Consider the following 24,468-nt stretch of genomic DNA (forward strand, 5'->3'; position numbering starts at 1 on the left):
TAGGAAATCTCAACCACTTCCCCATTGCACAAAGCTCAAATCCTTGCACTGCCATGCTTTAGCAGGACCATTTAACCCCCTTGCTGATCAATAGTTTTTTGTGTCAATTGTAAATCAGCAAAATTAACTGCCCTGGAGCTCTGAGGTGACCTTGCTTAAGAGCACCAAGAAGAAGCTTGGCAACACCAGGGCTTGAACCCCCAACATTCCGAACAGTCACCCAGAGCCTCAACCACTGAGCCACCACCTACCCCAGATATAGCAAATGCAGAAGTTAATACATATTACTGTACATATTTAAACATTAGCAATCGACCCAACGAATTAAATGTTGCTATTGGTAGATTATCACTTTATGCCTTCATGCCAACACTTCAGGGTTTATGAGGTGTGGGAATAACAGGTAGTGGGAATAGGAGATCCAAATGAATTTATTCATGCCCCCAAAGTTGGAAGCCAATTATATACAAACATTGGACTGTAGACTGTAGTACTGCTCAAACAATCCAGATATTCACAAGACAGCTCTTGCTCCACTTTAATCTTAAAAGAGGTGACGAATCATTCGTGTAATATTCTCACGAAAAAAGAGGCCTGTAGCAACGTTGTGCACTCATCGGCCGGGTTAAAATTAACACGTATGACTCACGTTAAAAGGCGGACCAAACCGGCATTTAACTGCGAGATAAGGACACAGAGTGCGAAATCATTTCAGAAGGAAAACCGCCGGCTTTCCCACAGTCCCTCACTCTGATCATCAATAAATCAATTTCGGCCCGTCTCCCAACTTCTCTCGAACAAAGCAGAAAGGGGCATTGAAAACTTTTTTCACATCTGTGATATCCCACGGTGCCAAAGCTGCTAAGTCTCGCAGGTACACCCTAACACTTTGCACTGTGAACTCAATTATCACTCTTGTACATATTACTCCCCTTGTGGCTCACAGAAAACTTATTTTTAACTTTCAAACATTAATTGATAAACTAGGTTAATAAGACACTTCGGTTTTCTTGTCAAGGAACAAAGAAATCTTCCGATAACCGTCTTCAAACGAAAGAAATGAGCGATAAAGTACAAGGTCTGCGATCAGGCCCTCCTCGAACACACCTTTATTGAACCGCCGAGTAAACCCGTATCAGATTTAGCACATGCAATGTAAATATCACCTGCAAAAGACCGGGCACACTATTGCCGGCTCTTGTAAGAGTCATGAGCGTGAGAGCGGAACACTGCGAACAGGATATATGAAATGAGGCTGATAAAGCTTTGTGGGTAAGCAGCAGGATGGATTTACTATGATGACAACGAGGCCCGGTGCCTGTGAGGGTACGCTCCTTTGGCTGTGTTTAAATTCCCTGTGTGGTTTTAGCTGAGCCCATCCAAAATTTAATGCGTGCTGACTAGCGTTATTGCATCGCAAGCCAATCCGTTTTGTGACCCTATGCCTAAAATTTTGGCGTAACGTAATTTGGAAACGTTCTTACCGTCTGGTTGTCTTCATAAAGCTTGAGGTCGTAGCCGCTAAGCTCCACACAAAATATAATCGCAGTTACACCCTCAAAGCAGTGGATCCACTTCTTTCTTTCGGAACGCTGCCCACCCACATCTACCATCTTGAAAGTGAGCTCTTTGAAAGTAAACTTGTTCTCGACAATGCCGGTGGTCATGTCACGGGAACGCAGGATGTCCTCGACCGTCGGGATGTACTCAAGGGATGAGATTCTGTCCAGGTCGTTCAGGTAGTAGGCAGTGTTGTCCTCAAGGTGATACTCGTTGGAGCGCTGGAAACACTCCTGAACACCTGAATCGGCCCACAAGCGTTTCATCACACCGAGTAGTTCGGGCGTGATCTCGCCCTTGCTCTCGGCAGGACCAGTTAGGGCAAAGAGTTGGACGGCATCGTAGGCTCGGTCGGGGTTGTGGAAGTCGATCTTGAGCGTTGCGAGAGCCCGGATTATGCGTGTGAGCGAATCGATGGCATTGTAAAGAATCAGAGGTTTGTATTCCTTGCAGGCTTCCAGATTGAACCCACCACTGTGGATAATCTTCATTTGCTTGACAATGGTGCTCTTGCCCGAGTTGCTTGTGCCGAGGAGGAGCAGTTTGATCTCGCGCCGCTGCCGCTGGCTCTCGGAGCGAAGGTGCCGGTCGATGCGCCTCGAGCGCCTGGCTGCTTCTTTTTCCTCCGAACTTTGCCGGCACCCCATTGTCACTTACGGGTATACAACACACACGCACTCCACAATATCCAGAAGGTACAGGCTACACCCACAAAGCAAAACAAGGTCCAAAGGTGAGGTTTAGAAAGAAACCAAGGAAATCCAGGAAAACTGGCCAATCTTGGTGGCACAGCCCCAGTCCAAAGAGAAGAGGCAGGCCTATAAATTTGCCAAGTCAATTTCAGCTACTTTCATGTTCCAAGTTTAAAAGTTTGTGTTTTCGGTGTGGTCAACTTCCACAAACTGGCATCCTTCGCTACTAGAACATTCTGCAAGAATACCGACTCCAACCCTGGTTCACGAACTCAACTTCCTTTTTATATCCCAGTTGCTGGGGGGTTATACCAGGGGACACCCCCCCAGAAAGTGATGGTTAAACTTAGCCTGGCAGTGCAGAAAGAAAGAGTGTAACTCAAGCGAAAGCGCCACTACGTCCACCCACGTGTTACAAAATGAGCGATCCTCAGTGTTCCATGAGACTCGATCATCGAATGTTATTCAACACTCCTTCTGTTCTTACTTCTTTTCTTTTACAGCTGGTCAAACCTCATTCTCTGTACACACATCTACACACTGTTCAGACCTCTGGGCACCAGATTGTCCCACTGTTTCTTCGTTGCATAAGCCAACACTTCTCATGCAGCCAAAGGCAGGGGTTCCTGAAAGATAAATAAGAGTCACATATTAGATTTCATGGCAAGCAAACAGAACATGTGTAGTAAAAAGCAGTGTTTAAAATAACACAACAGGGTGAGTTAGGAGTGCTTGCGGTCGTTCGTGTGGCATGGTTGGTTTTGAACGTCGAGAATCTCGTGAGAATTTGGTGTAAACCCGCGATTTGTGTTTCCAAACACTTTTTTGAATGACTGCTGATTCCGAAGATCTCTTTTATATCAATTCTATAATGGATATCAGTGAGAATTTTCTGGCAGTATCGAGAGTTTTTTCTATTTTATTCAGAAAAAAAACCTCCTGCTGTTTGATCTTTTTTTATGTCACAGAGGCAGATTATATTCAGAGTAGCATTTCTGTAGTGTCTGGGGTTTTCAACACTGTAATTCACAATGGCGGTGTGAGACCTATTATGAACCTGTATGCAAATATGAATATTGTATAACACACCCGTGCGCGCACACACACACACACACACACACACACACACACTGTTCAGAGTTTTTTCTCTGCAAACAATGACACATGAATTACAAAAGAAGAATAAACAGGCACATACTAAATACACCTCTGTGTATGCGAAAGTGAACCATTTAAATCCAGGGCAGCCAAAAACACACAACTACACACACACACACACACACACACACTTCACTGTTCCCATTCAGTCCAGACCTAGCTACCATGCTATTTGTTTTCTAGCTTTCACTGTGTATTCTCTTTCTATGTGTTTACTTATTCCTCCTAAATTCTGCATGCTTGTGTTGCCCCAAAGTGAATCAGTGCACACACACACCTACACACACACACACACACACACACACACACACAGAGCCAGACAGGGTGTGAAACGAAAACAGATGTTGAATGAACGTCCTTGCCGTTAGACATCACTTTTCCACCCCATTGGCTTCTCCAACAACCAGACGCTAAGCTAAATGAAATAATGCTAAGATAGCTAGCTTTCCTGACTTTTTGCTAACATGTCTCTTGCAAGCCTTACGTCCGAGGTTGCATTTCAGGAAGGCGCTACTGCAGCGTGCTACTAGCGTGCCAAAGAGAAATATAACACAGCACTACAAAACACAACACAACAAGCAATCATCTTCACACAGGACAAATCAGGAGCGTTGAAACCATAAGAAAGCGATGCTCCTGAGGTCTTTAGCATGACATTTTTTTTCCCTTCACTTGAACTAGGAGACTAAAAACCTATTCCAGGATGACAGCATGGTTTGGAGAGGACGATCTCCTGGTATAGAGCTTTGACTGGACCCCAGGCGTCCTCACTTCACCCACATCAGTTCCTGTAATGTTTCAGTCTTTACTTTCTCTCTCCACTGTTTCTGTCTCTACTACTGTATTTGCCTCTACTATCCTTATCTGTCTCTCTGTCTCCGTCACTAGTGTTTCTGTCTCAACTTTCTATGTCTGTACTGTTTCTGTCCCTACTATATGTCTCAACTGTTTTTGTCAATACTATTTTTCTCAACTGCTTTTGTCCATACTATTCGTCTCAACTGTTTTTGTCCCTACTATTTTTTTCAACTGTTTTTGTCCCTACTATTTGTCCCAACTGTTTTTGTCCCTACTATTTGTCTCGACTGCTTTTGTCCCTACTATTTTTCTCAACTGTTTTTGTCCCTACTATTTGTCTCAACTGTTTTTGTCCCTACTATTTGTCTCAATTGTTTCTGTCTCTACTGTCCATATCTCCAATATTTCTGTCTCTGTCTTTTCCTCTCTGCTGTTACCATCTCTGCTGTCTCTATCTCCACTGTTTCTGTTTCTGTCTCTAGTGTTTCTGTCTTTTCTGTTTCTCTCCGTATTGTCTCTGTCTCTTATGTCTGCGTTATTACCGACTCTACTGGCTCTGTCTGTAGTGTTTCTCTCTACTGTCTCTATCTCTACTATTTGTCTCTGCTATCTCCGGTGTCTCTGTTGTCTGTAGTGTCTCTATCTCTACTGTCTCTGTTTCTACCTTCTCTGTCTCAAGTGTTTTTGTCTCCAATGTTTCTGTCTATGTTTCTATTATTTGTCTCTACTGTGTCTGTCTAATGTCTCTGTCTGCACTATTCCTGTCTCTACTGTCTCTGTCTTTGCTGTTTCTGTCTCTTTAGGCTCTATTTCTACTGTTTTAGTTTCAATTCAATTCAAAGTTTATTTCAGTAGCACTTTTCACAATGGACAGCCTTGTTTGTCTTCACTGTTTCATTATTTGTCCCTCTAATGTTCCTGTCTACACGATTCCTATCTCTACTGTCTCAGTCTGTACTATTTGTCTTTTTACTACCTCTGATTGTACTGTCTCTATCTCCAGTGTTTCTGTCTCTGTCTATACTGGCTCTATTTGTACTGTCTCTGATATAGATATCTATACTTGGACACACCGAGTATAGATCGTCTTAACGATTCCATAAAATATAAAATATTCCAGCAGGTTTCCAAACTAAATAATTAAACCCTCCGAACACTGCAGCCTTGTTATACATCATTTAATATCATAAATTAATTGTACTTCATTCCTGTGCAGACTGGAAGAAAGAAGAAAAAAAAAAAGAAAAGCAATCACAGTGTTGTGAAAATTTCATTCTGTTCTGTGAGAAGAAGAAAAAACAAAAAAAAACAGCACCTGTTCACACAGTAGACTTTCGAAAGCCTTTTTTCAGCTTCTCCGGGACGTGAAAAAGCATCGAATTCGCAGCAAATGGACGTCTTTGACTAATTAATGACGCAGGAAATACGTTTATTTCAGCATATTTATGATTCATCTAAGTTTTGTTTCTGTCTCTATTGTTTCTGTCTCTCGTTTCTCTGTCTCCTGTGTCTGTCTCTATTGTTTCTCCTGTCTGTAATATTTCCGTCTCTAATATTTGTGTCTCACGTGCCCCTGTCTATTGTTTCTGTCTCAACTGTCTATATCTGTATAATTTGTGTCTCACATGTCTCTGTCTCGATTCTTTTTGTCTGTACTATTTCTATCTCTAATGGCTCTTCTATCTCTTAATTGCTTCGTCCTCTAGTGTCGCTGTCTGTACTGTTTCTGTCTCTACTGTTGATTATTGTTTTTGTCTCTACAGTTTGTGTCTCTGTCTTAATTGCTTCTTTCTCTACTGTCTCTTTCTGTTCTCTCTCCTGTCCCTGTCTCTACTCCCTGTACTATTTCTGTCTCTACTATTTGTGTCTCACATGCCACTGTCTATTGTTTCTGACTCTATCTGTATGATTTCTGTCTCAACTGTTAGGGTCTCTACTTTCTCTGTCTCTACCCTCTGTCCACCATCTTTATCTTTATTGCTTCTGTCTCTAGCTGTATTATTTCTGTCTTTACTGTCGTTTTTGTCTTTCTACTGTCTCTGTCTCAAATGTCTCTGTCTGTACTATTTCTATCCTGTCTCTCCTATCTCTTACTTTGTTGCTCGTCCTGTAGTGTCTCGGTCTGTACTGTTTGTCTCTAATGTTTATGTCGTTACTGTCTCAGTCTTTATTCTTTTTGTCTCTATGGCCTGTGTCTTTACTAATTTTACCTCTACTGTCTCTTTCTGTACTATTACTCTACTGTCTATCTTTATTGTACTGTTTGTCTCTACTGTCTCTTCTATTTTTTCTGCTATTCTCTACTGTCTCAATCTGTACTATTTCTGTCTCCATTGTTTGTGTCTCTAATGTCTCTATCTGAAGTATTTCCATCTCAGATGTCAATCTTGTTTCTGTCTCTACTGTCTCTACTATTTGTGTCTCTACTGTCTCTATTCTTATTGTCTATAAATGACGAAGGTTTATTTAAGCATATTTGCATATCTGTATAAATGATTCCATATTAGACACATGTACATGCTGTTTTAACACATTCTGACCAATCAGAATCAAGCATTTAACAGCGCTATGGCCTTATGCATAAAGTTATACAGTATGATGCATTATTTATTAATACAATTTTAACAGATGTAACAGATGTAACATAGTTCTGTTAAATATGAGACACCGTGTGTGTGTGTGTGTGTGTGTGTGTGTGTGTGTGTGTGTGTGTGTGTGTCTATCCTGTCTCTAGTTTGACTGCAGTTCTAAGCTTCAATCACACACGGCCTCCGTCTCTTCTTAATCCAACGCTAATTATAATTTTACTACATTCCTTTGAATAAAAGACATCAAATAATTTACCCACGTTTTAAATGAATATGTTTAACGGCATTAGAGACGATGATGTCATTCAGGATTCAGTAAGCAGGATGACATTGTTTAAAGAAATTCCTAAGAACTACGATCAAATAATATATTTGTATTATTCCATAATTAATCCCTTAATTCTTTTCACTTTCAACCAACATGCTGAGGAGTAGCGTGTGAACCATGTTTGTGTCACCACTATTCATTGCTAACAGCCTTATTGTGATCGACGTTTGTGTTCGTTGGTTTCAGAATAATACACAATATGAACAAAAGCATTGGGACATCTGATTTTTCCAGCTATACGTGGTTCTTCCTCAGACTTCTACCACGAGGTTGGAGAAGTACAATTGTATAAAATGTCTGAAGGGATGAATGTGAACGCTGACTCCACCCCAGGCCTCCTCACCTCACCTACATCAGTACCTGACTTTACTGTATGTCTGATTACTGTTCTCCTGATTCTAAATCAAGTAAACAGCTCATATAATAATAACGAAACAAGTCAAAGTAGCTACAGAGTGAAAGCTTAACTGGTACATTCCCAAGTTAGTTGGGTCCTAAGTGGCAAATAAAATAATAATATTATTATTAGCAGCACCTAGTCTACATTATGGTCTAAATCATTGTGATATCTGCAGATTAAAAGTTAGGAAAAGACTAAACACCAAAAATTTCCAATGTCATGTTTATTTTCCCTAATACTTGACCAGGCATTGCAATTCCAAATCATGCCACTAGGGTAAAGGATGCAGATACACTAAAGGTAAAACTCATTCTAAATGAAAACCCTTGAAGAACTCCTAAAGAACCAAGAGTATAAACTAGTTGTTTAATTCAAATGAAGCATCAGTATTATATAAAAGGAAAGTAATTTATACAAAAATATCCAATTTTATTCCATGCTAGATCAATGCCAGTTCAATATATTAAGGCGGGGGTGCACAATATAGCGTATATATTTACTATACTTTAAATAAATATACAGGGTTATTCAAAAAGAATGAACCGATATCATGACGCATTGCTTCAGTTCCCATGCATGGTCATGGAATGAGTCGGTGACCATTTAAAAGAGGAATTATCTAAGTTGATTGTGAGTAAAATACTTGTGACTTGGCTTTAGTTTTGTATCACTTTTCCTTAATAAAATATTGCGTAATGAAATCGGGTTATACTTTTTGAATAGCCCTGTATATTTAGCATTTTTAATGTATGAAGATCATTTTGACATTTTAAAATCAGCTCGCAAGCTGAAAAAGTGGGAGCAGCCCTGTATTAATGCTAAATCCAAGTGACCAGAAGGTTATGAGTTCAAATCTCAGCTCAGCCTTGCCAGATGGCATGAACCAACGTTATCATCGATCAGAAGAGAGCGAGCGTCTGGTTGAAAGCGATTGGCAGCAATATAGCTCAACCTCATCCTCATCTTTCCTCCACACCATGATAAATATGCACACTAGATTAATATATGCATCCCAATGAAAGCATTACCACAACTCGGCCTCGATGATATGCACCAAGCTCGAGTTACATCTCTCTCCTCGCTGTAATTTAATCCCGTCCCCTCTCCCTTAGGTTTGACAAACTGTCTCCCAAAAACAGAGAAACTGTCAGTGTATCTAATTTAATAAGTGACAAACAATCATTGACGCGTGAAATCGGAAACACGGGGACGAGGTTCGGCGATGACGCACAGGTTTTATACAGAGCTGATTCAGAACCTTAGGCGACATCTTTGCACTCCTGTGATACCAATTCTCATGCAGTCGAGATTAAATACTCAGGATTCTCTGTGAATGTCCTGAAATAGCCACGATACTCAACTAAACTCCAACCAAACTCGGCAGATGGATGAGAGGAAATGAAGTTATTTTCTGCTACAGTATCCAGAAACATCTTACAGTTGTGTGCCTCAAAATTTGTGGTAGCAGTTTGGAAAAGAACCACATTTGTGCAGAAAATCAGGTGTTCTTCAGTTATTGTAGTGTAATTGAACATTCATACAGCTGTTCGCTCAACAGCTACTGCATATATATATATATATATATATATATATATATATATATATATATATATATATATATATATATATACAGACCAAAAGTTTGGACACACCTTCTCATTCAAAGAGTTTTCTTTATTTTCATGACTATGAAAATTGTAGATTCACACTGAAAGCATCAAAACTATGAATTAACACATGTGGAATTATATATGGAATTATATACATAACAAAGTGTGAAACAACTGAAAAATGTCATATTCTAGGTTCTTCAAAGTAGCCACCTTTTGCTTTGATTACTGCTTTGCACACTCTTGGCATTCTCTTGATGAGCTTCAAGAGGTAGTCACCTGAAATGGTCTTCCAACAGTCTTGAAGGAGTTCCCCGAGAGATGCTTGGCACTTGTTGGCCCTTTTGCCTTCACTCTGCGGTCCAGCTCACCCCTAAACCATCTCGATTGGGTTCAGGTCCGGTGACTGTGGAGGCCAGGTCATCTGGCGCAGCACCCCATCACTCTCCTTCTTGGTCAAATAGCCCTTGATGCCTTCAGTGTGACTCTACAATTTTCATAGTCATGAAAATAAAGAAAACTCTTTGAATGAGAAGGTGTGTCCAAACTTTTGGTCTGTACTGTATATCAGGGATGGCTGGGTTAACGATGATGTAAAAGGTTAATGAGGTGATGCAAATATTTCAAAAAGTGTGCATCAAATTTGTATCATCGTTTTTTTACAAAGGAAAGAAAATGATTTATTTATATATAAATATTAGTAGATGCTCTATACTTTCAATTATATCGAAAGTGACCAATATTTTGTGACCAATATTTTCTATGTAGATTAATTTCTCCTTCTGAGGGTCACACAGAATACAGATTAACATGGCAGAGGTAGAGCTGCATCTTCCTGGAAACAGAACAGGAAAAACTGTCTGGTTTTATTTCCTCTTTTTTCTTTTTTTGCACTATAAAAGGCTTGTTTGTGAAAGGACCCTGCCCTTTACAAGTATCAGGAGGCACTTAAGTACACTGATGATATGCGGTCTGTCTGAAGAAATAAAAGCGAACTATGCGCACCATACTGATTTGCATAGCATCGTATTTTTTTACATTGCATTGAATCGCATCGTGTCTAATCGAATTAAAATCGGATCGCACTGAAATGTCTATCCTTAATGTACATATGCATCGAGATGCGAAATCGCATCAGCCGTAGTTATGGAGATGCACATTTTTTTTTACTATTGAGTATAGATATAGTGACAATTTATGAATGTAAACAGTGAAACTGGATCTTGACGTCCTCCTAAAATTCTCTTTATAGTCACTATCTTTACCAATGAAGTAAATGAAAATATACAGTATATGAAGGCAAAGATTGTTGCAAATGCACACACACACACACACACACACACACACACACACACACACAGAATCATCCACTGAAAATTAAATGGAAGGTTCTGTCCCGATCCACCTTTCATTTCCCCTCTGTTTGCCTAAACTTTTCATTTCCCTTAACTGACAGGTGTAATTACCATCACATGATTAAAAGTTTACACTCAAACTAGATCTCACTTCCTCTTCCATACAGAACTAGAGGAACTGTCACACAACTCACACTTTGTTAGTCACACTGAGCAGGAGGTGACCACACACCTGCTGATTTTTTTTTTCTGTTGTTTGCTCGAGTTCACAAACCAAGAAGACAAAACTCTAGTTATAAGGTAGACAGAATCTACATGTGTACACATGCATAAAAAATTACATTATTTAAAAAATAATGTTGACAAGCCAAGAATAATGTTTTTTGTACTTGAATTTTTTTACTGTTAAAAAAAATATTGATTTAAATAAGAAAATCTGGAAATAAAACATTGCACACGTCACAAGTGCTGCCGTCCAATGATATCACTCTAGTATAAGGCCAGATACCAAACAAATATACAATGATCTTATGATTAATTCTGGATTTTAGATTTTATATCTATTTAGAAATATAATTACAGTTTTTAGTTTAGTTATAAATGGAATGTGGTTATCGTATGGAGTTACTGCTAAAATCTCTTACAATTTCTACATATTATAAAATGTTCATTACAGTTAAATACAATGTTAAAAAACTTCCATGAAACATGTGAGTTCCTGTTATCACTTATGCTGATGCTATAGCAGCTATAAATAGTTGTTCCCTCAAGCTTATACATACGTGGTGGTATCAAAAAGTATCGAGACTCGCTCTGTTCACAAGAATGTTCTTTACTTATCTATATTTAAACACGATCACCTTCCGAATAGTTCCCTTGCACAGCAATCCAGCACTCCCAGTGTTCCTGCCTCTTCTGGAACGTGTCCTAAAAGTCTTTTTTACAGAAAGAAAACCTTCTGCGATGGTTTCAAAACAGCGACCTTTGAGCGCTGGATCTTCATCTTCGGAAGATGGGGAAGTTAGCAGGAGCCGAATCTGGCGAGTAGTGTGGGTGCTGAAGTGAGATCGTGTGGATCTTTCTCCGACGATCGTTATGCGCGAATTGCTGAATGGTTTAAACATTTTCGGAGGTTGAACTCATTGAAGATCTTCCTGATCTCTATTTAAGCGTGCGTGCCGCTCAAACGCCTCGAACGACTCGTTGCAGCATCGCCGTATGTCAAACGCACGTCATGTCAAACGTCCTCGTGGCACATTTGTCCGGTTTCAGTTAGCAGACGTGGTAATGCACGTGTAGCCTCGAAACTATTTGATACCACCTCGTATTAGAAGAAATGCTTTAACACTGTAAAAGAGCCAAGAGCACTTCCACACCTACTCCATTAATTATATTTATCAGTATAGGTTTGAGGGTCGGAGATCTATAGCATGAGATCTTCCACTCCAACACATGTAAAGCATATCTTCATGGAGGATGATGGAATGGGTTTGGGTCCCCCAGTTCAAGTGAAGGAAACATTTTTCATGCTACAGCATTAAAAAGCATGCTGTACAATTGTGTGCCTCCATGTTTGTGGGAACAATTCGGGAAAGAACCGCATATACATGAAAAAGTCAGGTGTCCCAATACTTTTGCAATACCGTCTATTATCTAATCTCTGTTTTCTGTCAGTTTAAGTAAACAAACAAATATATAACAACCTTTAACAGAGCGAAAGTTTTTTGTTTATTATATTTGACTATAAAAAATATATATAAAGCCATTTATTATGAACTAATGAAGTCTTCAAATCGATGCTCATCTGATACTCAACAGAGTATCGGAAGTAAAATCTTAAAAGATGAATGTGTGTGTGTGTATGTGTGTGTGCGTGTGTGTGTGTGTGTGGTGGACTGCACTGCTGATTAGTTTGCAGGACGCCTCGGCTGGAAAACAGCGATTAAACTGCAGGAATGAAACTGTATCTCTGTTCCTCATAATTAAGCAAAGTGTTCGTACTGTAACGCAGCGAAACCTGTTGATGTTTCAGCGAAACCCTAATCACTCCTCACCCTGCGTTTGAGCACCTGATCTTCCACCAGCCGTAATTCCGATTCAAGACTGTCTCCAGATGTCTCCTTTTCCATGTCCTGAGCACGCTAAACGCTACACCCAGGAGCGGCATGGCCAAAAGACGAGGAGACGCCAAGAGCTGTAAGTTCACGTAGAGTTTAGGCCTGCCATCTGCAGTGTTTACTGTGCACGGCTGACGTCAAAGCACCATCCCCCAACCCTGTCCCTTAATAATATTCTGCTTAACTATTAGGGTTAGAGGAGGGAGGAAAGGGTTCCTGTGTTCACCAGTTAATATTCCCATCCCTCTCAACGTGACTCACGGCCCAGAAACAGACAGTCATTGATTACTGTGCGGCGGTTTGAGTCTCGTTACATTGTCACCCGGATCGGATCGACGTGAAACACAAGTGGGTCTGTTTGAATCCTGGCTGTTAGAACAGTGACTGAGAGCTGTACAGCAGATCAATTAAACCAGAGGTAAATGATCTGTCTCTTGTGTCTCGTCTGTCCTGTCTGTCCCGTCTGTCCTATTTAGTGACATGGGAATGAGCAAGAATACATATGCGAATAAAAATTTTAATTCTTAAGTATGAGTCCAAAAAGTCCATACACTTTTGCAATTAATGGTTAGTTCCAGTGAAGTGAGTGTGGCTCTATGCATGTATGACAAGGAGGTGTGGCCTTTGTGCCTGTCATTCCAAGCAAAAGAGGTGTGGCTTATGTGCTTGTCATTCTCAGTAAAGAAGTCGTGTACATTTTGCTCAAAATGGAGGCGTGGCCTTTGTTTGTCAGTCGTAGTGAAGAAGGTGTTGCCTTTGTGCCTGTTGTAGGAGGTGTGGTTTCTCTCTATGTCATTCCCTGTGAATGTGACGTGATGCATGGACCCGGTTTATGTCTCAGTCAAAATGGAGGTGTGGCCTCTGTGTCTATTATTCTCGGTAAAGGTGTGGCCTCTGTGGCTCCTGTTCACAGTCAAGGAGGCGTGGCCTCTTCACCTCGCCTCAGGTGTAAATGAGTTGCAGATGTGAATCAGAATCGCATCATCATGAAACCCCACACTTAACATGGACGTTGTCATAAAGCAGACTTACATAAGTAAATATATTATGAATATAAATTTTACATTTATAAATCTGTAATAAACAAGCCGGTGGCAAAGGTGGCAAGGCAAAACTTCCTGAGATGGTATGAGGAAGAAACCTTGCAAGGAACCAGACTCAGAAGGAAGCCCATCATTATCTGGGTGGCACCGAATGTCCGGTTATTATAGTTCCATCATCGTTAAGTTTATCAACTGTAATATGAATAAAAACACTAAAATGATTATTATTTCTGAGAGTAATGCTGATCATAAATAATTCAGCAAGCTTTACTCTAGAGTCACACTCGCGACATAACGTGAAAAGGTCAGACAAGCGTCAGTGTGTGAGAGAGGGTCACGCACCAGCCGGCACGTGATTGGCCTCTTTAATCACACTGAAAGCCATGAAAACTGTAATAAATAATCTGTAGTCGCACACAAGCCTCTTTTGTTTCTCTTCTTGGAAATCAAAGGGCAAGCATTGTTTTGAACGTTCGCTCCTAAACATGGCTTGGTAGGGGAAGTGAACTGGAAAAAAAAAAATCTCACATCATTGTATTCGGTTTCACGGAGATGTTGCTTGCGGTTAATTACCGCTCCCTCCCATTCCCCCTTTTTCTTATTAAAGACAAAGGTTTTCAATCCGACTGCGTTGGAAATAGATTGTGGCATCGGAAACTTTAATGGATGACACATGACTCCAAACAACCACTGAACTATTTTAGTGAATTCCAGAGCTCAGGATCATGAGTCTTTTTGGCAGACGAGGTGAGAGAGGAGAAAGGAGAGATAATAAAATAAAGACCTGGAATGATTTTTTTTTTAAACAGTTAAACTAATCTAGCAAGAATGATTTCTGAATAAAGCACTTATTACTTCTCAGGAGGCTGCCAAAATGATTTAGGAACATTTCTAACACTTTACTACCATTAAAATGCCATGAAATCCCCAGACATACACATGAAAAACATATAAATACTCAGCTAGCTAACTAGCGAGGCAACTAGCTAACTAGCAAGTACACGTGCAGTAGTCCAATTTAAAGACATGGATTTTATTTCCCTGCATTCATTTGACACAAATGTTAAAGAAAGTTTTGTAAATGAAAAATGTGATGTGCGCTAGCACATTATCATTATCCATCCCTCTTTAAAACATTTTAATTATAGCTACGTACATGACACGCCATTTCCTCTGCTTAGATTCAAGGCAATAATTAGCAAAGTGAAATGATTTTAGAAGGTTTTGCAACACCTAAACCTGTGTGCTATTAAAAGGCTATGGCAAAGTTGAGCATTAGCCATGTTAGCTTGTTTAAGAATAAAAATTTAATTAGCATAAAATTATTAACTACGTACAACTTCTAGTGTTAGTCACGTTAGCGTTCAGACACTGAGATCTAAGAATCTAATTATCAGATTTCTTCAATAAAAGTTTCAATAAAACATAACATTTAGCAAGCTAGCTTCCATTCCGTATTAGCACTGTGTCTGACTGAGCTAATTGTACTATATTATACTAATAGATTCTAATTGATGCTAACATGACAGATACTGAAATGTAGTTAGCGATCATCAGAGCTACTAAATGTCACATTGCTAGCTTTTATTAACTATTAGCCTGGTTAGTATTTTACGTGTGAAAGTGAATGCTAACTTCTGTATCTGACAAAATCAACAACAGCAACATATTATGAATATTCTGTACCACTTTCTATAATATCTAAGGTAGCAAACTATTAAAACGCTAACAAGTCTAATACTAAAAGCAGTTAGGTAGCTAGCTTGTGTTCCTTATTAGCAATGTTTCAGTTTCTAATAATGCTTAACGTGACTAGCACTCAAGCAAAACAAAAAAATTTTAATAATGCAAAAAGCAATTAGTTTTTTTCTCAGAGTTTTCATTATTGTTCATGTTTCTTATTAGCATGAATAGTGAAATCTAATGCTAAGGATTTCTGTGTCTATCTTTAACAATAGCAACAAATTAAAAATAATAGCAGCAAATAATGCATTCATTATGCACAAGGATTTGTGTGATAACCATGTTAGTTAACAAGCAAACAGCTAACACAGCTAATATAAAAAGTCTCTAAATGCGCTTTAAATTTTCTGCTAAATAAAAACAAACAATTAACAAAAACATAAACATATACAGCACTGATATTTTACAAGGGTTTGTTATAAGTATGTACACCTTTCAGTGTTAGCGATGTTAGCGTTCTGAGGTAAATGTGCTCAATTCAGTGAATATTAGCAAACATGTTTGAGTATTTGAGCCAAACACAACAAGGCATGAGCAAGCAGAGATCGGACAAACGGAACCAGCAGTGAAAAACAGCACGTTATGGCAGTTCTTTATCTCCTTTTTGTCATCAAAGACACGCAGCTAAACGCCAACCTGAACACTATCGATCACAGCCTCGACTCAATAACACACTGGCAGTGTTTAGCGGTTTACAGTGAACCCAGAATGTGATTAGATGAAAGAATGTCGTGTTGTGTGATGTAATTTCTACACTACCCTCAAAACTGTGAAGCCACTTGAAGATGCTGAAATTATGAAGTTTGAGCTATTAGCATGGTGGCCATGTTTAATTAATCATGTGCGTTTCATGTGACGTAATAGATTAAAGCATTGCTGGTGTGATGGATTAATTTAGATTGAGAACAAGATGGTCAGCAAACCATAGTTTCTGGAAGTTCTTTCCAAACGAACTGGGCTTAAAAAAAGATAATGACTTTATATTTATTTATATTTATATACACAATTAATTTCATTTGCCTAAAGTTTTTTTTTTTATTCAAATGTAAGCAGCAGTAGCTAATTGACAAAGTGATCATGTTGCCATTGGTGAATATTTCACAATTGGGTTATTATAAACCAGAACTATGCACAAAGTAGGGACTGTGGGCCAAAGTAGGCCTGTGGTGACCTTTGATTTGACACGACATGCCGTATATGATTTTTATTATTTAATATTTAAGCTGCAAAAAATGTAAATTGAAAGAAAGTACAAGTGAATTTGCTTAATTTGGAAAGATAACGTGACCGTGTTAGTGTTTACCCCCACTGGTGTGAAACCAATAATTAGTTCAGCTGTCATCAGAAAAGTCCCATAATTTATTAAATGGAGTTGACCTAAATGTTCCTAAAGTCTCATATGATCTCAGTTTAAAAACTTGTTCCTGGAAGAGACCCATAATAGTGGAAGGAATGCAGTCGTGTCCATGTATTGAAATGTCAGGTTACAAGGGCATTAGTTGAGGAAGCAATTGTTTTATTTAAGATAAAAAAGTGGCTTGTATTTACAAAGGTAAGCTAACAGTGAAACTACATTCCGTATATTTGTTCATACTGAAAAGACAGAAGTTGTAGTGTAAATCTTTTGAGATATTTCCTAACAAAATATCTGTAAGCCCATTAAAAATGACAGACAAGAAGAAGTATTTAAAACAACCAATTTTTAAAAGTGCTCATATGCAAATTCATATGCAAATTAAGTTCTAAAAGCGCGCCCGCAATTTACTCTAGTATACAATCGGTTTGAGAAAACGCACCTTTTTCTAGTTAGGTAATGAACCTTTAATTGTGTAGAACATGAATTTATTTAAAGCCATTCGAAACCTTGGTGTAAAAAAATCTCATTGTTCTTTGTAAGTGTGTGTATGTTACACCTAGTGTTAGGAAATAAACAGATCATGTTAAACAGCAACTCGAGGAAGTAAAAGTACCATGGAAACTAAACGTGTCATGTGCTTGGTTAAACACAACCCCTTCTTTTTTTTCCAATACAACTGAGAAGGAAAAAGGAAACACATCACATGGGTAAATTGCATGTGCACAAGTCTATATCAGACACCATATTCCAGATTGGATACAGATATAATAATCTATAATAAGATTATAATGGAGGTCTAATCACATGACCCTGAAACATAGAGATGACCGAAGATAAGTGTGCTGTATAACCTTTCCTTCGTAAGCTTTGCTAACGTAGCTAACAAGCTCTAAAAATCTGTTTACTATATTCCCAGATGTTTAGGCACCTGGTTCAGATGACATTCTGAATCTAATCTACAGTTTTTAAGTGTTTAAGTGTATAAGTAACAACCCCCCAAATCCAACCTCCCCTGCCTCAAGAGGTGAAACTGATTGATTTGTGATTACATCATGGATCCACACAAAATTCTCCATGAAACTCCAATCAACATATTTCCGTAAAAAGAAAATCCATTCTGCTGGCAGCAGAAGAGTTCCATAATTGGTTAAATAGAGTTTGACCTGACTGTTCTTTAATGTCACAAGACCTTAGTTTTAAAACAAGTCCTGGAAGAACCCATAAAAGTGGAAGGAATGTGGTAGTGTCCTTCAAATGTCGAGTACCAAATTATAAGGGTATTAGTTGATTCTGGAAAGTTTGTATTCATAAACTTGAGCTGCAGACTGTTTATTCAAGATGGCTGTCCAGATAAGGTTACAGTTTTCAGTGAGGTGGTATAGAAAGTACTTTATTCATCTACATTTACAAACTATCATCTTCAAAATAGTCCCCTATACAGCAATACAGCGCTCCCAGCGTTCCTGCCACTTCTGGAATAAATCTTGGAAGTCTTCTTTTCGAAGCGTGACAAAAACCTTCTGCGATTCCCCGCCGGATCTCTGCAACGGCGTTAAAACGGCGACCTTCGAACTGGATCTTCATCTTTGGGAAAAGTCCGCAGGGTGAGTGCAGAAGTGAGATTATGTGGATTGTTCTCAGACGATCATCGTGCACGAGTTGCCGGATGGTTTTGACATGGGATTGGTTGAGATCATTGAAGATCTTCCTGAATTTTTGTGATGTTCTTCCGCATGCTACTCAAAACACTTCGGACGACTCGTTGCAGCATCGCCGTACGTCAGACTTATGCCATCAAAATTTTTGATACCGCCTCGTATATGATTATAGATGACAGAAGTTCTAGTGTGCACTGCACCACTTCACCACATCTGTATGACTTTGCTGAAGAACTGGTTGATGATGAAATTCAGAGTAACAAGATGCGTTAGTACAAATCCCAAATCGTGTCTTTGCTAAAACTTGGGGTAGAGAGCCGATTAGTGAATATTAGATTACTAAAAAACCTTTTAAAAGCCATTTCAATAAATTTGTATTTGTTTTTGTTTGTTGTTTATTTTGCTTAGTTCAGCAACCCAGACAGGAGAAACGATTGAGTCTTGGGACGTCAGTGTCCTCGTGTTGCTGTTGTGAGTCACTGGTGTTGCACTGGAGCTCATTTGCGTCAAGAACAACAGGATGATTGCAGATTTCGGACAGACAGCCTTGTTCCTGCTATTTGAGCTGTTCTATTATGCAAGATAATGCTGCTAATGGAGTTATATTAATATATTAATATACACAACGCTGTCCTGACAAACTGTAAATAACCTGAAGTGTATTAGTATACACATAATGTACTGGTCCGAATGTTGGAGTGGACCTGGGCCAAAAAGAAAGCCAACTATAAGTTTAATCCAATAAATGCACTTCATTTATTCATTTGTCAGAACCGAGATTTGCGTATCTCAAAGCAGAGAGTTGGACCTGATGGAGCAAGAGCGAGTGCGCAGACAAAAACAGCCCGTGATTAAGCCTGATCTCAGGTTCCAACTGCAGCTGGAGAAATCCAAAGCCTGTGTTTAATATGAGCGCAGAGAGTAATCTTATAATGCACCAGGCCTCTGTGGTAAAAAAGAGAAAAGCGCCAGAGAGAAACTGCCAAAGTTCTCGAGAAGCCCCTTCCTTGCTTGTGAAGCTGCTTAAATCATAAAGCATGAAGCACTCTAAGCATTTGCAGAAAAAATGGCCCCAAATACCAATCGAGAGTGAATTGCGTACAGAGATAAGGGTTCCAGATTATCATTATCAGAACGGAGTCACTTGGTTTTACGGTTAATTCTATAAAGCGAGACGTGTCATGTTCTTATCTTGGCCACGAGCTGACTGGTGGTATGAAATTCTGAGGACATCCTGAGCCGTTAGGTGGAGTCTTTCCTGTTTCAACACTGAAACGCACACGATTAGAGCTTCATATGAGTCATCGCTCAATCACTGTCTTGAGATTCGTGTCATTGCAGTGGAAGATTTCAGCGTTCAAGATGTTTTGTGGCTGATATCTGATAATGCAGATTAATAAACTTTCAAAATTACCCCAAGATACACTACATACACGCTACACTGTATGGACAAGAGTATTGGTACACCTAAAATTGTCCAGCCATATGTGGTCCTTCTGCAAATGGTTACCACACTGTTTTAAAGGAAACCTGTTCCAGCATAGAAATGCCCTGGTACACAATGTTAGCTTCTTGAAGATATGGTTTATATGAGCTGGACTAGTAGATTATGAGTGGCCTGCTATAGAGTTCCTAACATATTTAACATCTTTGGGATTAATGTGAACACTGACGGCACCCCAGGCCACCATGCATTTGATTGTGAAGGTTTCTCCGTTTTGCATCATCAGAGTATTTGAACAGTACTTGTGTATTCGACTCATATTGAAAAACAGTTGATTTGTGAGGTTTGATTTACTAAAATGCAAATCAATTTGTACATCTTAACACTGCATTAACCAAAAACACAACAACCTCTTCAACATGCCAGAATAAAACAAAGATCAAACAAGTCAGCAAAAAGAAGACAAAGCAGTCCAGCAAACCTTCAATAAAATTCTAGTATAATGTCACAAAGTAGAAAAAACATTAGGTTTTAATAGACAAATAAAATGGTGTTATCGCTTTTTCTACAGAATAAATATGCCATTGCAGATAAAGCGATTGTGCTATTGGTAATGCTCACTGTCAATTAAAAAACAATGGAGTAAAAAGTACATATATTGACTCTTTATTGTAGTTGGGTAGAGAGTGAAAGTTGCTTATATCTTCAGTAAAACTGGAAAGAAGCCAATAATACTTAAGTAAGTACATTTACTCAAATACATGACACTACTGGGCATACATTACATTAACATGGAAATCTCATGGCTGTCTCATGGTGGAAAATGAGACTTCTTTATAGATGTTACAGTGGAGAACATCTTCTGCTGCCAACTGAACAGTCCACAATCTTTCAGAGTCAACTGATCGAGAAATTAAATCAATATACATTTAATTGAGAACGAAATGAAACAAACCTCCAAAATATCACGACAAACTACCTAACGCAAAAATGTAAATGCTAATTCGGTGTGAGCTCGAAGATATTATCAGGACAGTCCGTTTCCACTGTAATGCAATGTATACATATGTGGTGAATAAAGACTTTTTTGTTCTAAATCTGGCTTGAGAACAAGCATCCAGTCTCTGGTTTTAGTCACAGCAATGTGCTTAAGTTACACCAGAATTGCTTATTATCTTATTAAAGTATGATACAATCTTCATCTCCATCTGCCTCCTTTGTATGGATACTAAAAGTGTAAAAAGACAAACCCCCAACAATCACATTTGTCCAAGATGTTATGTCCTCGGGGCTCAGTCTCAACCATGAATGTTTCACTGAACGCCCCCTGCTCCCGCAACTCTGCCGAACAATGAGAGTCTTGTCGGAACCGAACAGCTACATAGTGAGCGAGTTAAGGCGAGACATTTTTGGCGCTCAAATACCAATGGTAGTGAGGAGTCTGTAGATGGAGTACATCACGTTTAATCGCATTGATGTTCCATGACGGTTCATGGAGTTATATGCCAAAAGCTTCAGTTATTGTTCACATCAAACATCCAAATACAGGAAATAATGGTTGCTATTGTTGGTGCTGTTATGAAAAAAGAAACGACTGTTTAACTGGGAGAAAACATACAAAAAGTTACACAGAATGGCGTGAAAAACCTAGAACATCTGGTCAGCTGCAGGTTTTTCTGGTGGAAATGCGGTGTCAAGTGTTTTGGGAAATAATCAGAATCAGAATCGGATTTATTGGCCAAGTGTGTTGACACACATAAGGAATTAGGTTCCAGCCGTTAGTGACTCTCAAAAGTACAGACATAAATAACACTACACATTTAGTACTACACAAGACAAAACAGACAATACAAGACAATGCAGACAATGTGAGACAATATAGTACAGTACGAGTATTAAATAAAACAAGAAAAGAAATAAGAAGGCTACAGTAACTCGTAATAATTATAATAACCACTCTTTACAACCGTAGTGAGCAAAAAAGCAACTCGGGTCAAATTTCGAGTTCTACTAGCAAACACACCTAATTCCAGTCCCGTCAATTTAGAACAAGAATCAAAGCTACAGCAGGATTAAAAAACATCACCTGGTACATACAGGGAACACATTTCGAAAATTTGGTCTTCAGGTTCAAAAATTACAATATGAAATCACTCTTGACAGAGCATTCAACACCAACGCTCTGATCCAGATTTCCATTAGTTGGTCCTAAATCTGAATCATTTGTCACTGAATTGGTGTATGATATGGAAACCACTCGCCGTGGCTGAGGAGGATGGCTCCACAGGAACAGCCTAAAGATACATGAGATTATTATGGATCGTTCCATTTAAGAACCATGGAGATGGATTTGGACTGTAATTAATACAATAGCTCAGGCCTGCAATTGCCATAAACAGTTTTGCAATCAAGTGTCCATCAGTGAACAGTTGATAACCTCAACAATGATAGATAGATAATAAACGGCTCTCATGTGTCACATAGATGAGGATGGGTTGTCTTGTGAGTCTGGTCTCTCACAATGTTTCTTCAAGGAGTTTTTCTTTCACCATCTTCGCCTCTGGATAAACGTATTGAGACAATTCAATGAAATTTTATATTCTCAATGTATTTGTTTTTGTAGAGCTGCTTCGTGACGATGTCCACTTTTAAAAGCAATATAAAACCCAATTTTATTTGAAAGGCACCTTTCCGAATTTTTTGCACCAGAACTTTCGATTGTGTGATTTTATTTTTACCGTATTTTTCGGACTATAAGCCGCTACTTTTTCCCCACGTTTTGAACCCCGCGGCTTAAACAACGAAGCGGCTTAATTATGAATTTTTTCTGGGTTTTTCCCGGTTTCACAAACTTTAAGCCAAAAAACTGTGCCCCATAACATAAAATTTCCGAACGGAAATGAAAAAACGTACCTTACCTGTGTTCTGAGCTGCACAGCATCGGGAGAAAAAAACGTTTTTTTCACGACGATGACAAAAGATAAACTCCCGAGAGACAATAGTTGTGAAAAGAAGGAGGAAGAAAGTGAACAATGACTTTCTTGGTCAGCTACTGTTTAGATACAAGCCGTTGTAACGCGTTGAGTCAGGGTGAAGGGAGAGCTCGCTAACTCCAGTTACAACAGAAATCATATAAGCACAGACAGGTTTCCAAAACTCGTGCTTTTTAATTTTTCTTGGCAACAGCATTACGGGTTAGTCAAAGAAACTTAGAAATGAGCATCAGAAAATAATAAGGACATATTCCTCGTCTTGCACACACGCAGTAATAGCGTAAAAATGCGGCGGCAGGCAATCCCCAAAATACCGCTATGCTCCTAAAGGAAGCGCAACATATTTCACCAGTTACACCGTGTAACAGACACTGTCTTTTATTAAAGCCTGTGTAAAGCCTGCGGCTTATAGACAGGTGCGGCTTATTTATGTTCAAAATAAAAATCTTTTTTTTTACGGTATATTTTAATATTAGATTATGTCCTGTAATGTTCGTATTACGACTTATAAGATAAACCTTTATTCGTCCCACAGTGGGGAAATTTCTAAAAGACGGCTTGAACACGGTATTGGCTAGTCACAGCAGCGTGTCTCGGTGCGGAAATGCCCCGCTCATTTCAGCTCAAACACTTAATGTTGCACTTGGCCGGGGGTGCGATTTCATTACTCGCTCTAGATGACATCGTCGAGGCAGAAAGTGTCAGAAAAACAGTGGATGATCTCGGGCAGAAAAAGGGGCAGACGTTTCAGCTCTCACCTACGGCCTTCATATGGTGCTTCTGTCTATTTATAGTAACCAGCGTGAGTGTTTAATCTATGGGTTTTGTGGTGCAAGTGTTTATTAGAAGTGGTATGTAACAACACCAAGCACTTATGATATATATTTTGTGCAAAATGCTTTATTATATTCCTGATAGTGGCTTATAAAGCTAATCATTTTATTGAGCAGGAAAAACACTAACAGCTCACTTGAAAAAAAAAAGGTCATGTGTTCATGATGTTAGAGAAAAGCTTGTACACAGCCATCTCACTCTTATGACAACGTTAGAAGTTAAACATTTGGCCTGAATGTGCTATGTTTACGCTTCTGAATACGACTAACAGAGATCAATGCTAAGTGTAACAAGCGTAAAGTCACATGCTAAGTCATGCTAAGTCTTTAGTCTGAGGTAAACTTTGATATTTCAGACAGTTCCGTCCCATTTTCATTACTGTGTCTTTATTCATAAAGATTTTATTGTCATATGCTAGTTAAATCGCTAGCCTGTGTCATTAGCTAATCTAGTTCCCCTTCCTTCATGATTATTCGGATTATCACCACATAATATTATATATGTAGTGTTGTTGGATGGTAACTAATAAAGATAATCATTTGCTGGCTAGTTAAAGGTGTGCTAAATACATTTAACATGTATTATTGGTAAAACAATGTTTATGAAAGAACTGGTATGGTAATGCTCACCAAAAACAACTGTACATTTTCAGTCATGCTACATTTCTTACTTGTACATTTTCTGAGATAAATGTTGATATCTGTCTCATGTATATTGTCAATATGGCTTATTATTGTTCATATGAAAGACTTCAGTATTTGTTTGTTTTAGAGTATCTCACAAAAGTAAT

The 24,468-nt window shown here is 38.9% G+C and overlaps 1 protein-coding gene across 1 annotated transcript in view; it reads right to left on the minus strand.

Annotated features, from left to right (window-relative positions):
* gnaz (guanine nucleotide binding protein (G protein), alpha z polypeptide) overlaps window positions 1-24,468 on the minus strand; it is a 52,840-nt gene that overhangs the window by 17,292 nt on the left and 11,080 nt on the right. The window contains exon 2 of the mRNA XM_046861605.1: window positions 1,485-2,878. Coding sequence (XP_046717561.1) covers window positions 1,485-2,207 — 723 coding nt within the window. The 5' untranslated portion in view covers window positions 2,208-2,878. The remainder of the gene's footprint in view (window positions 1-1,484; window positions 2,879-24,468) is intronic.

The sequence above is a fragment of the Silurus meridionalis genome, chromosome 11 (genome assembly GCF_014805685.1).
Source record: "Silurus meridionalis isolate SWU-2019-XX chromosome 11, ASM1480568v1, whole genome shotgun sequence".
NCBI lineage: Eukaryota > Metazoa > Chordata > Actinopteri > Siluriformes > Siluridae > Silurus > Silurus meridionalis.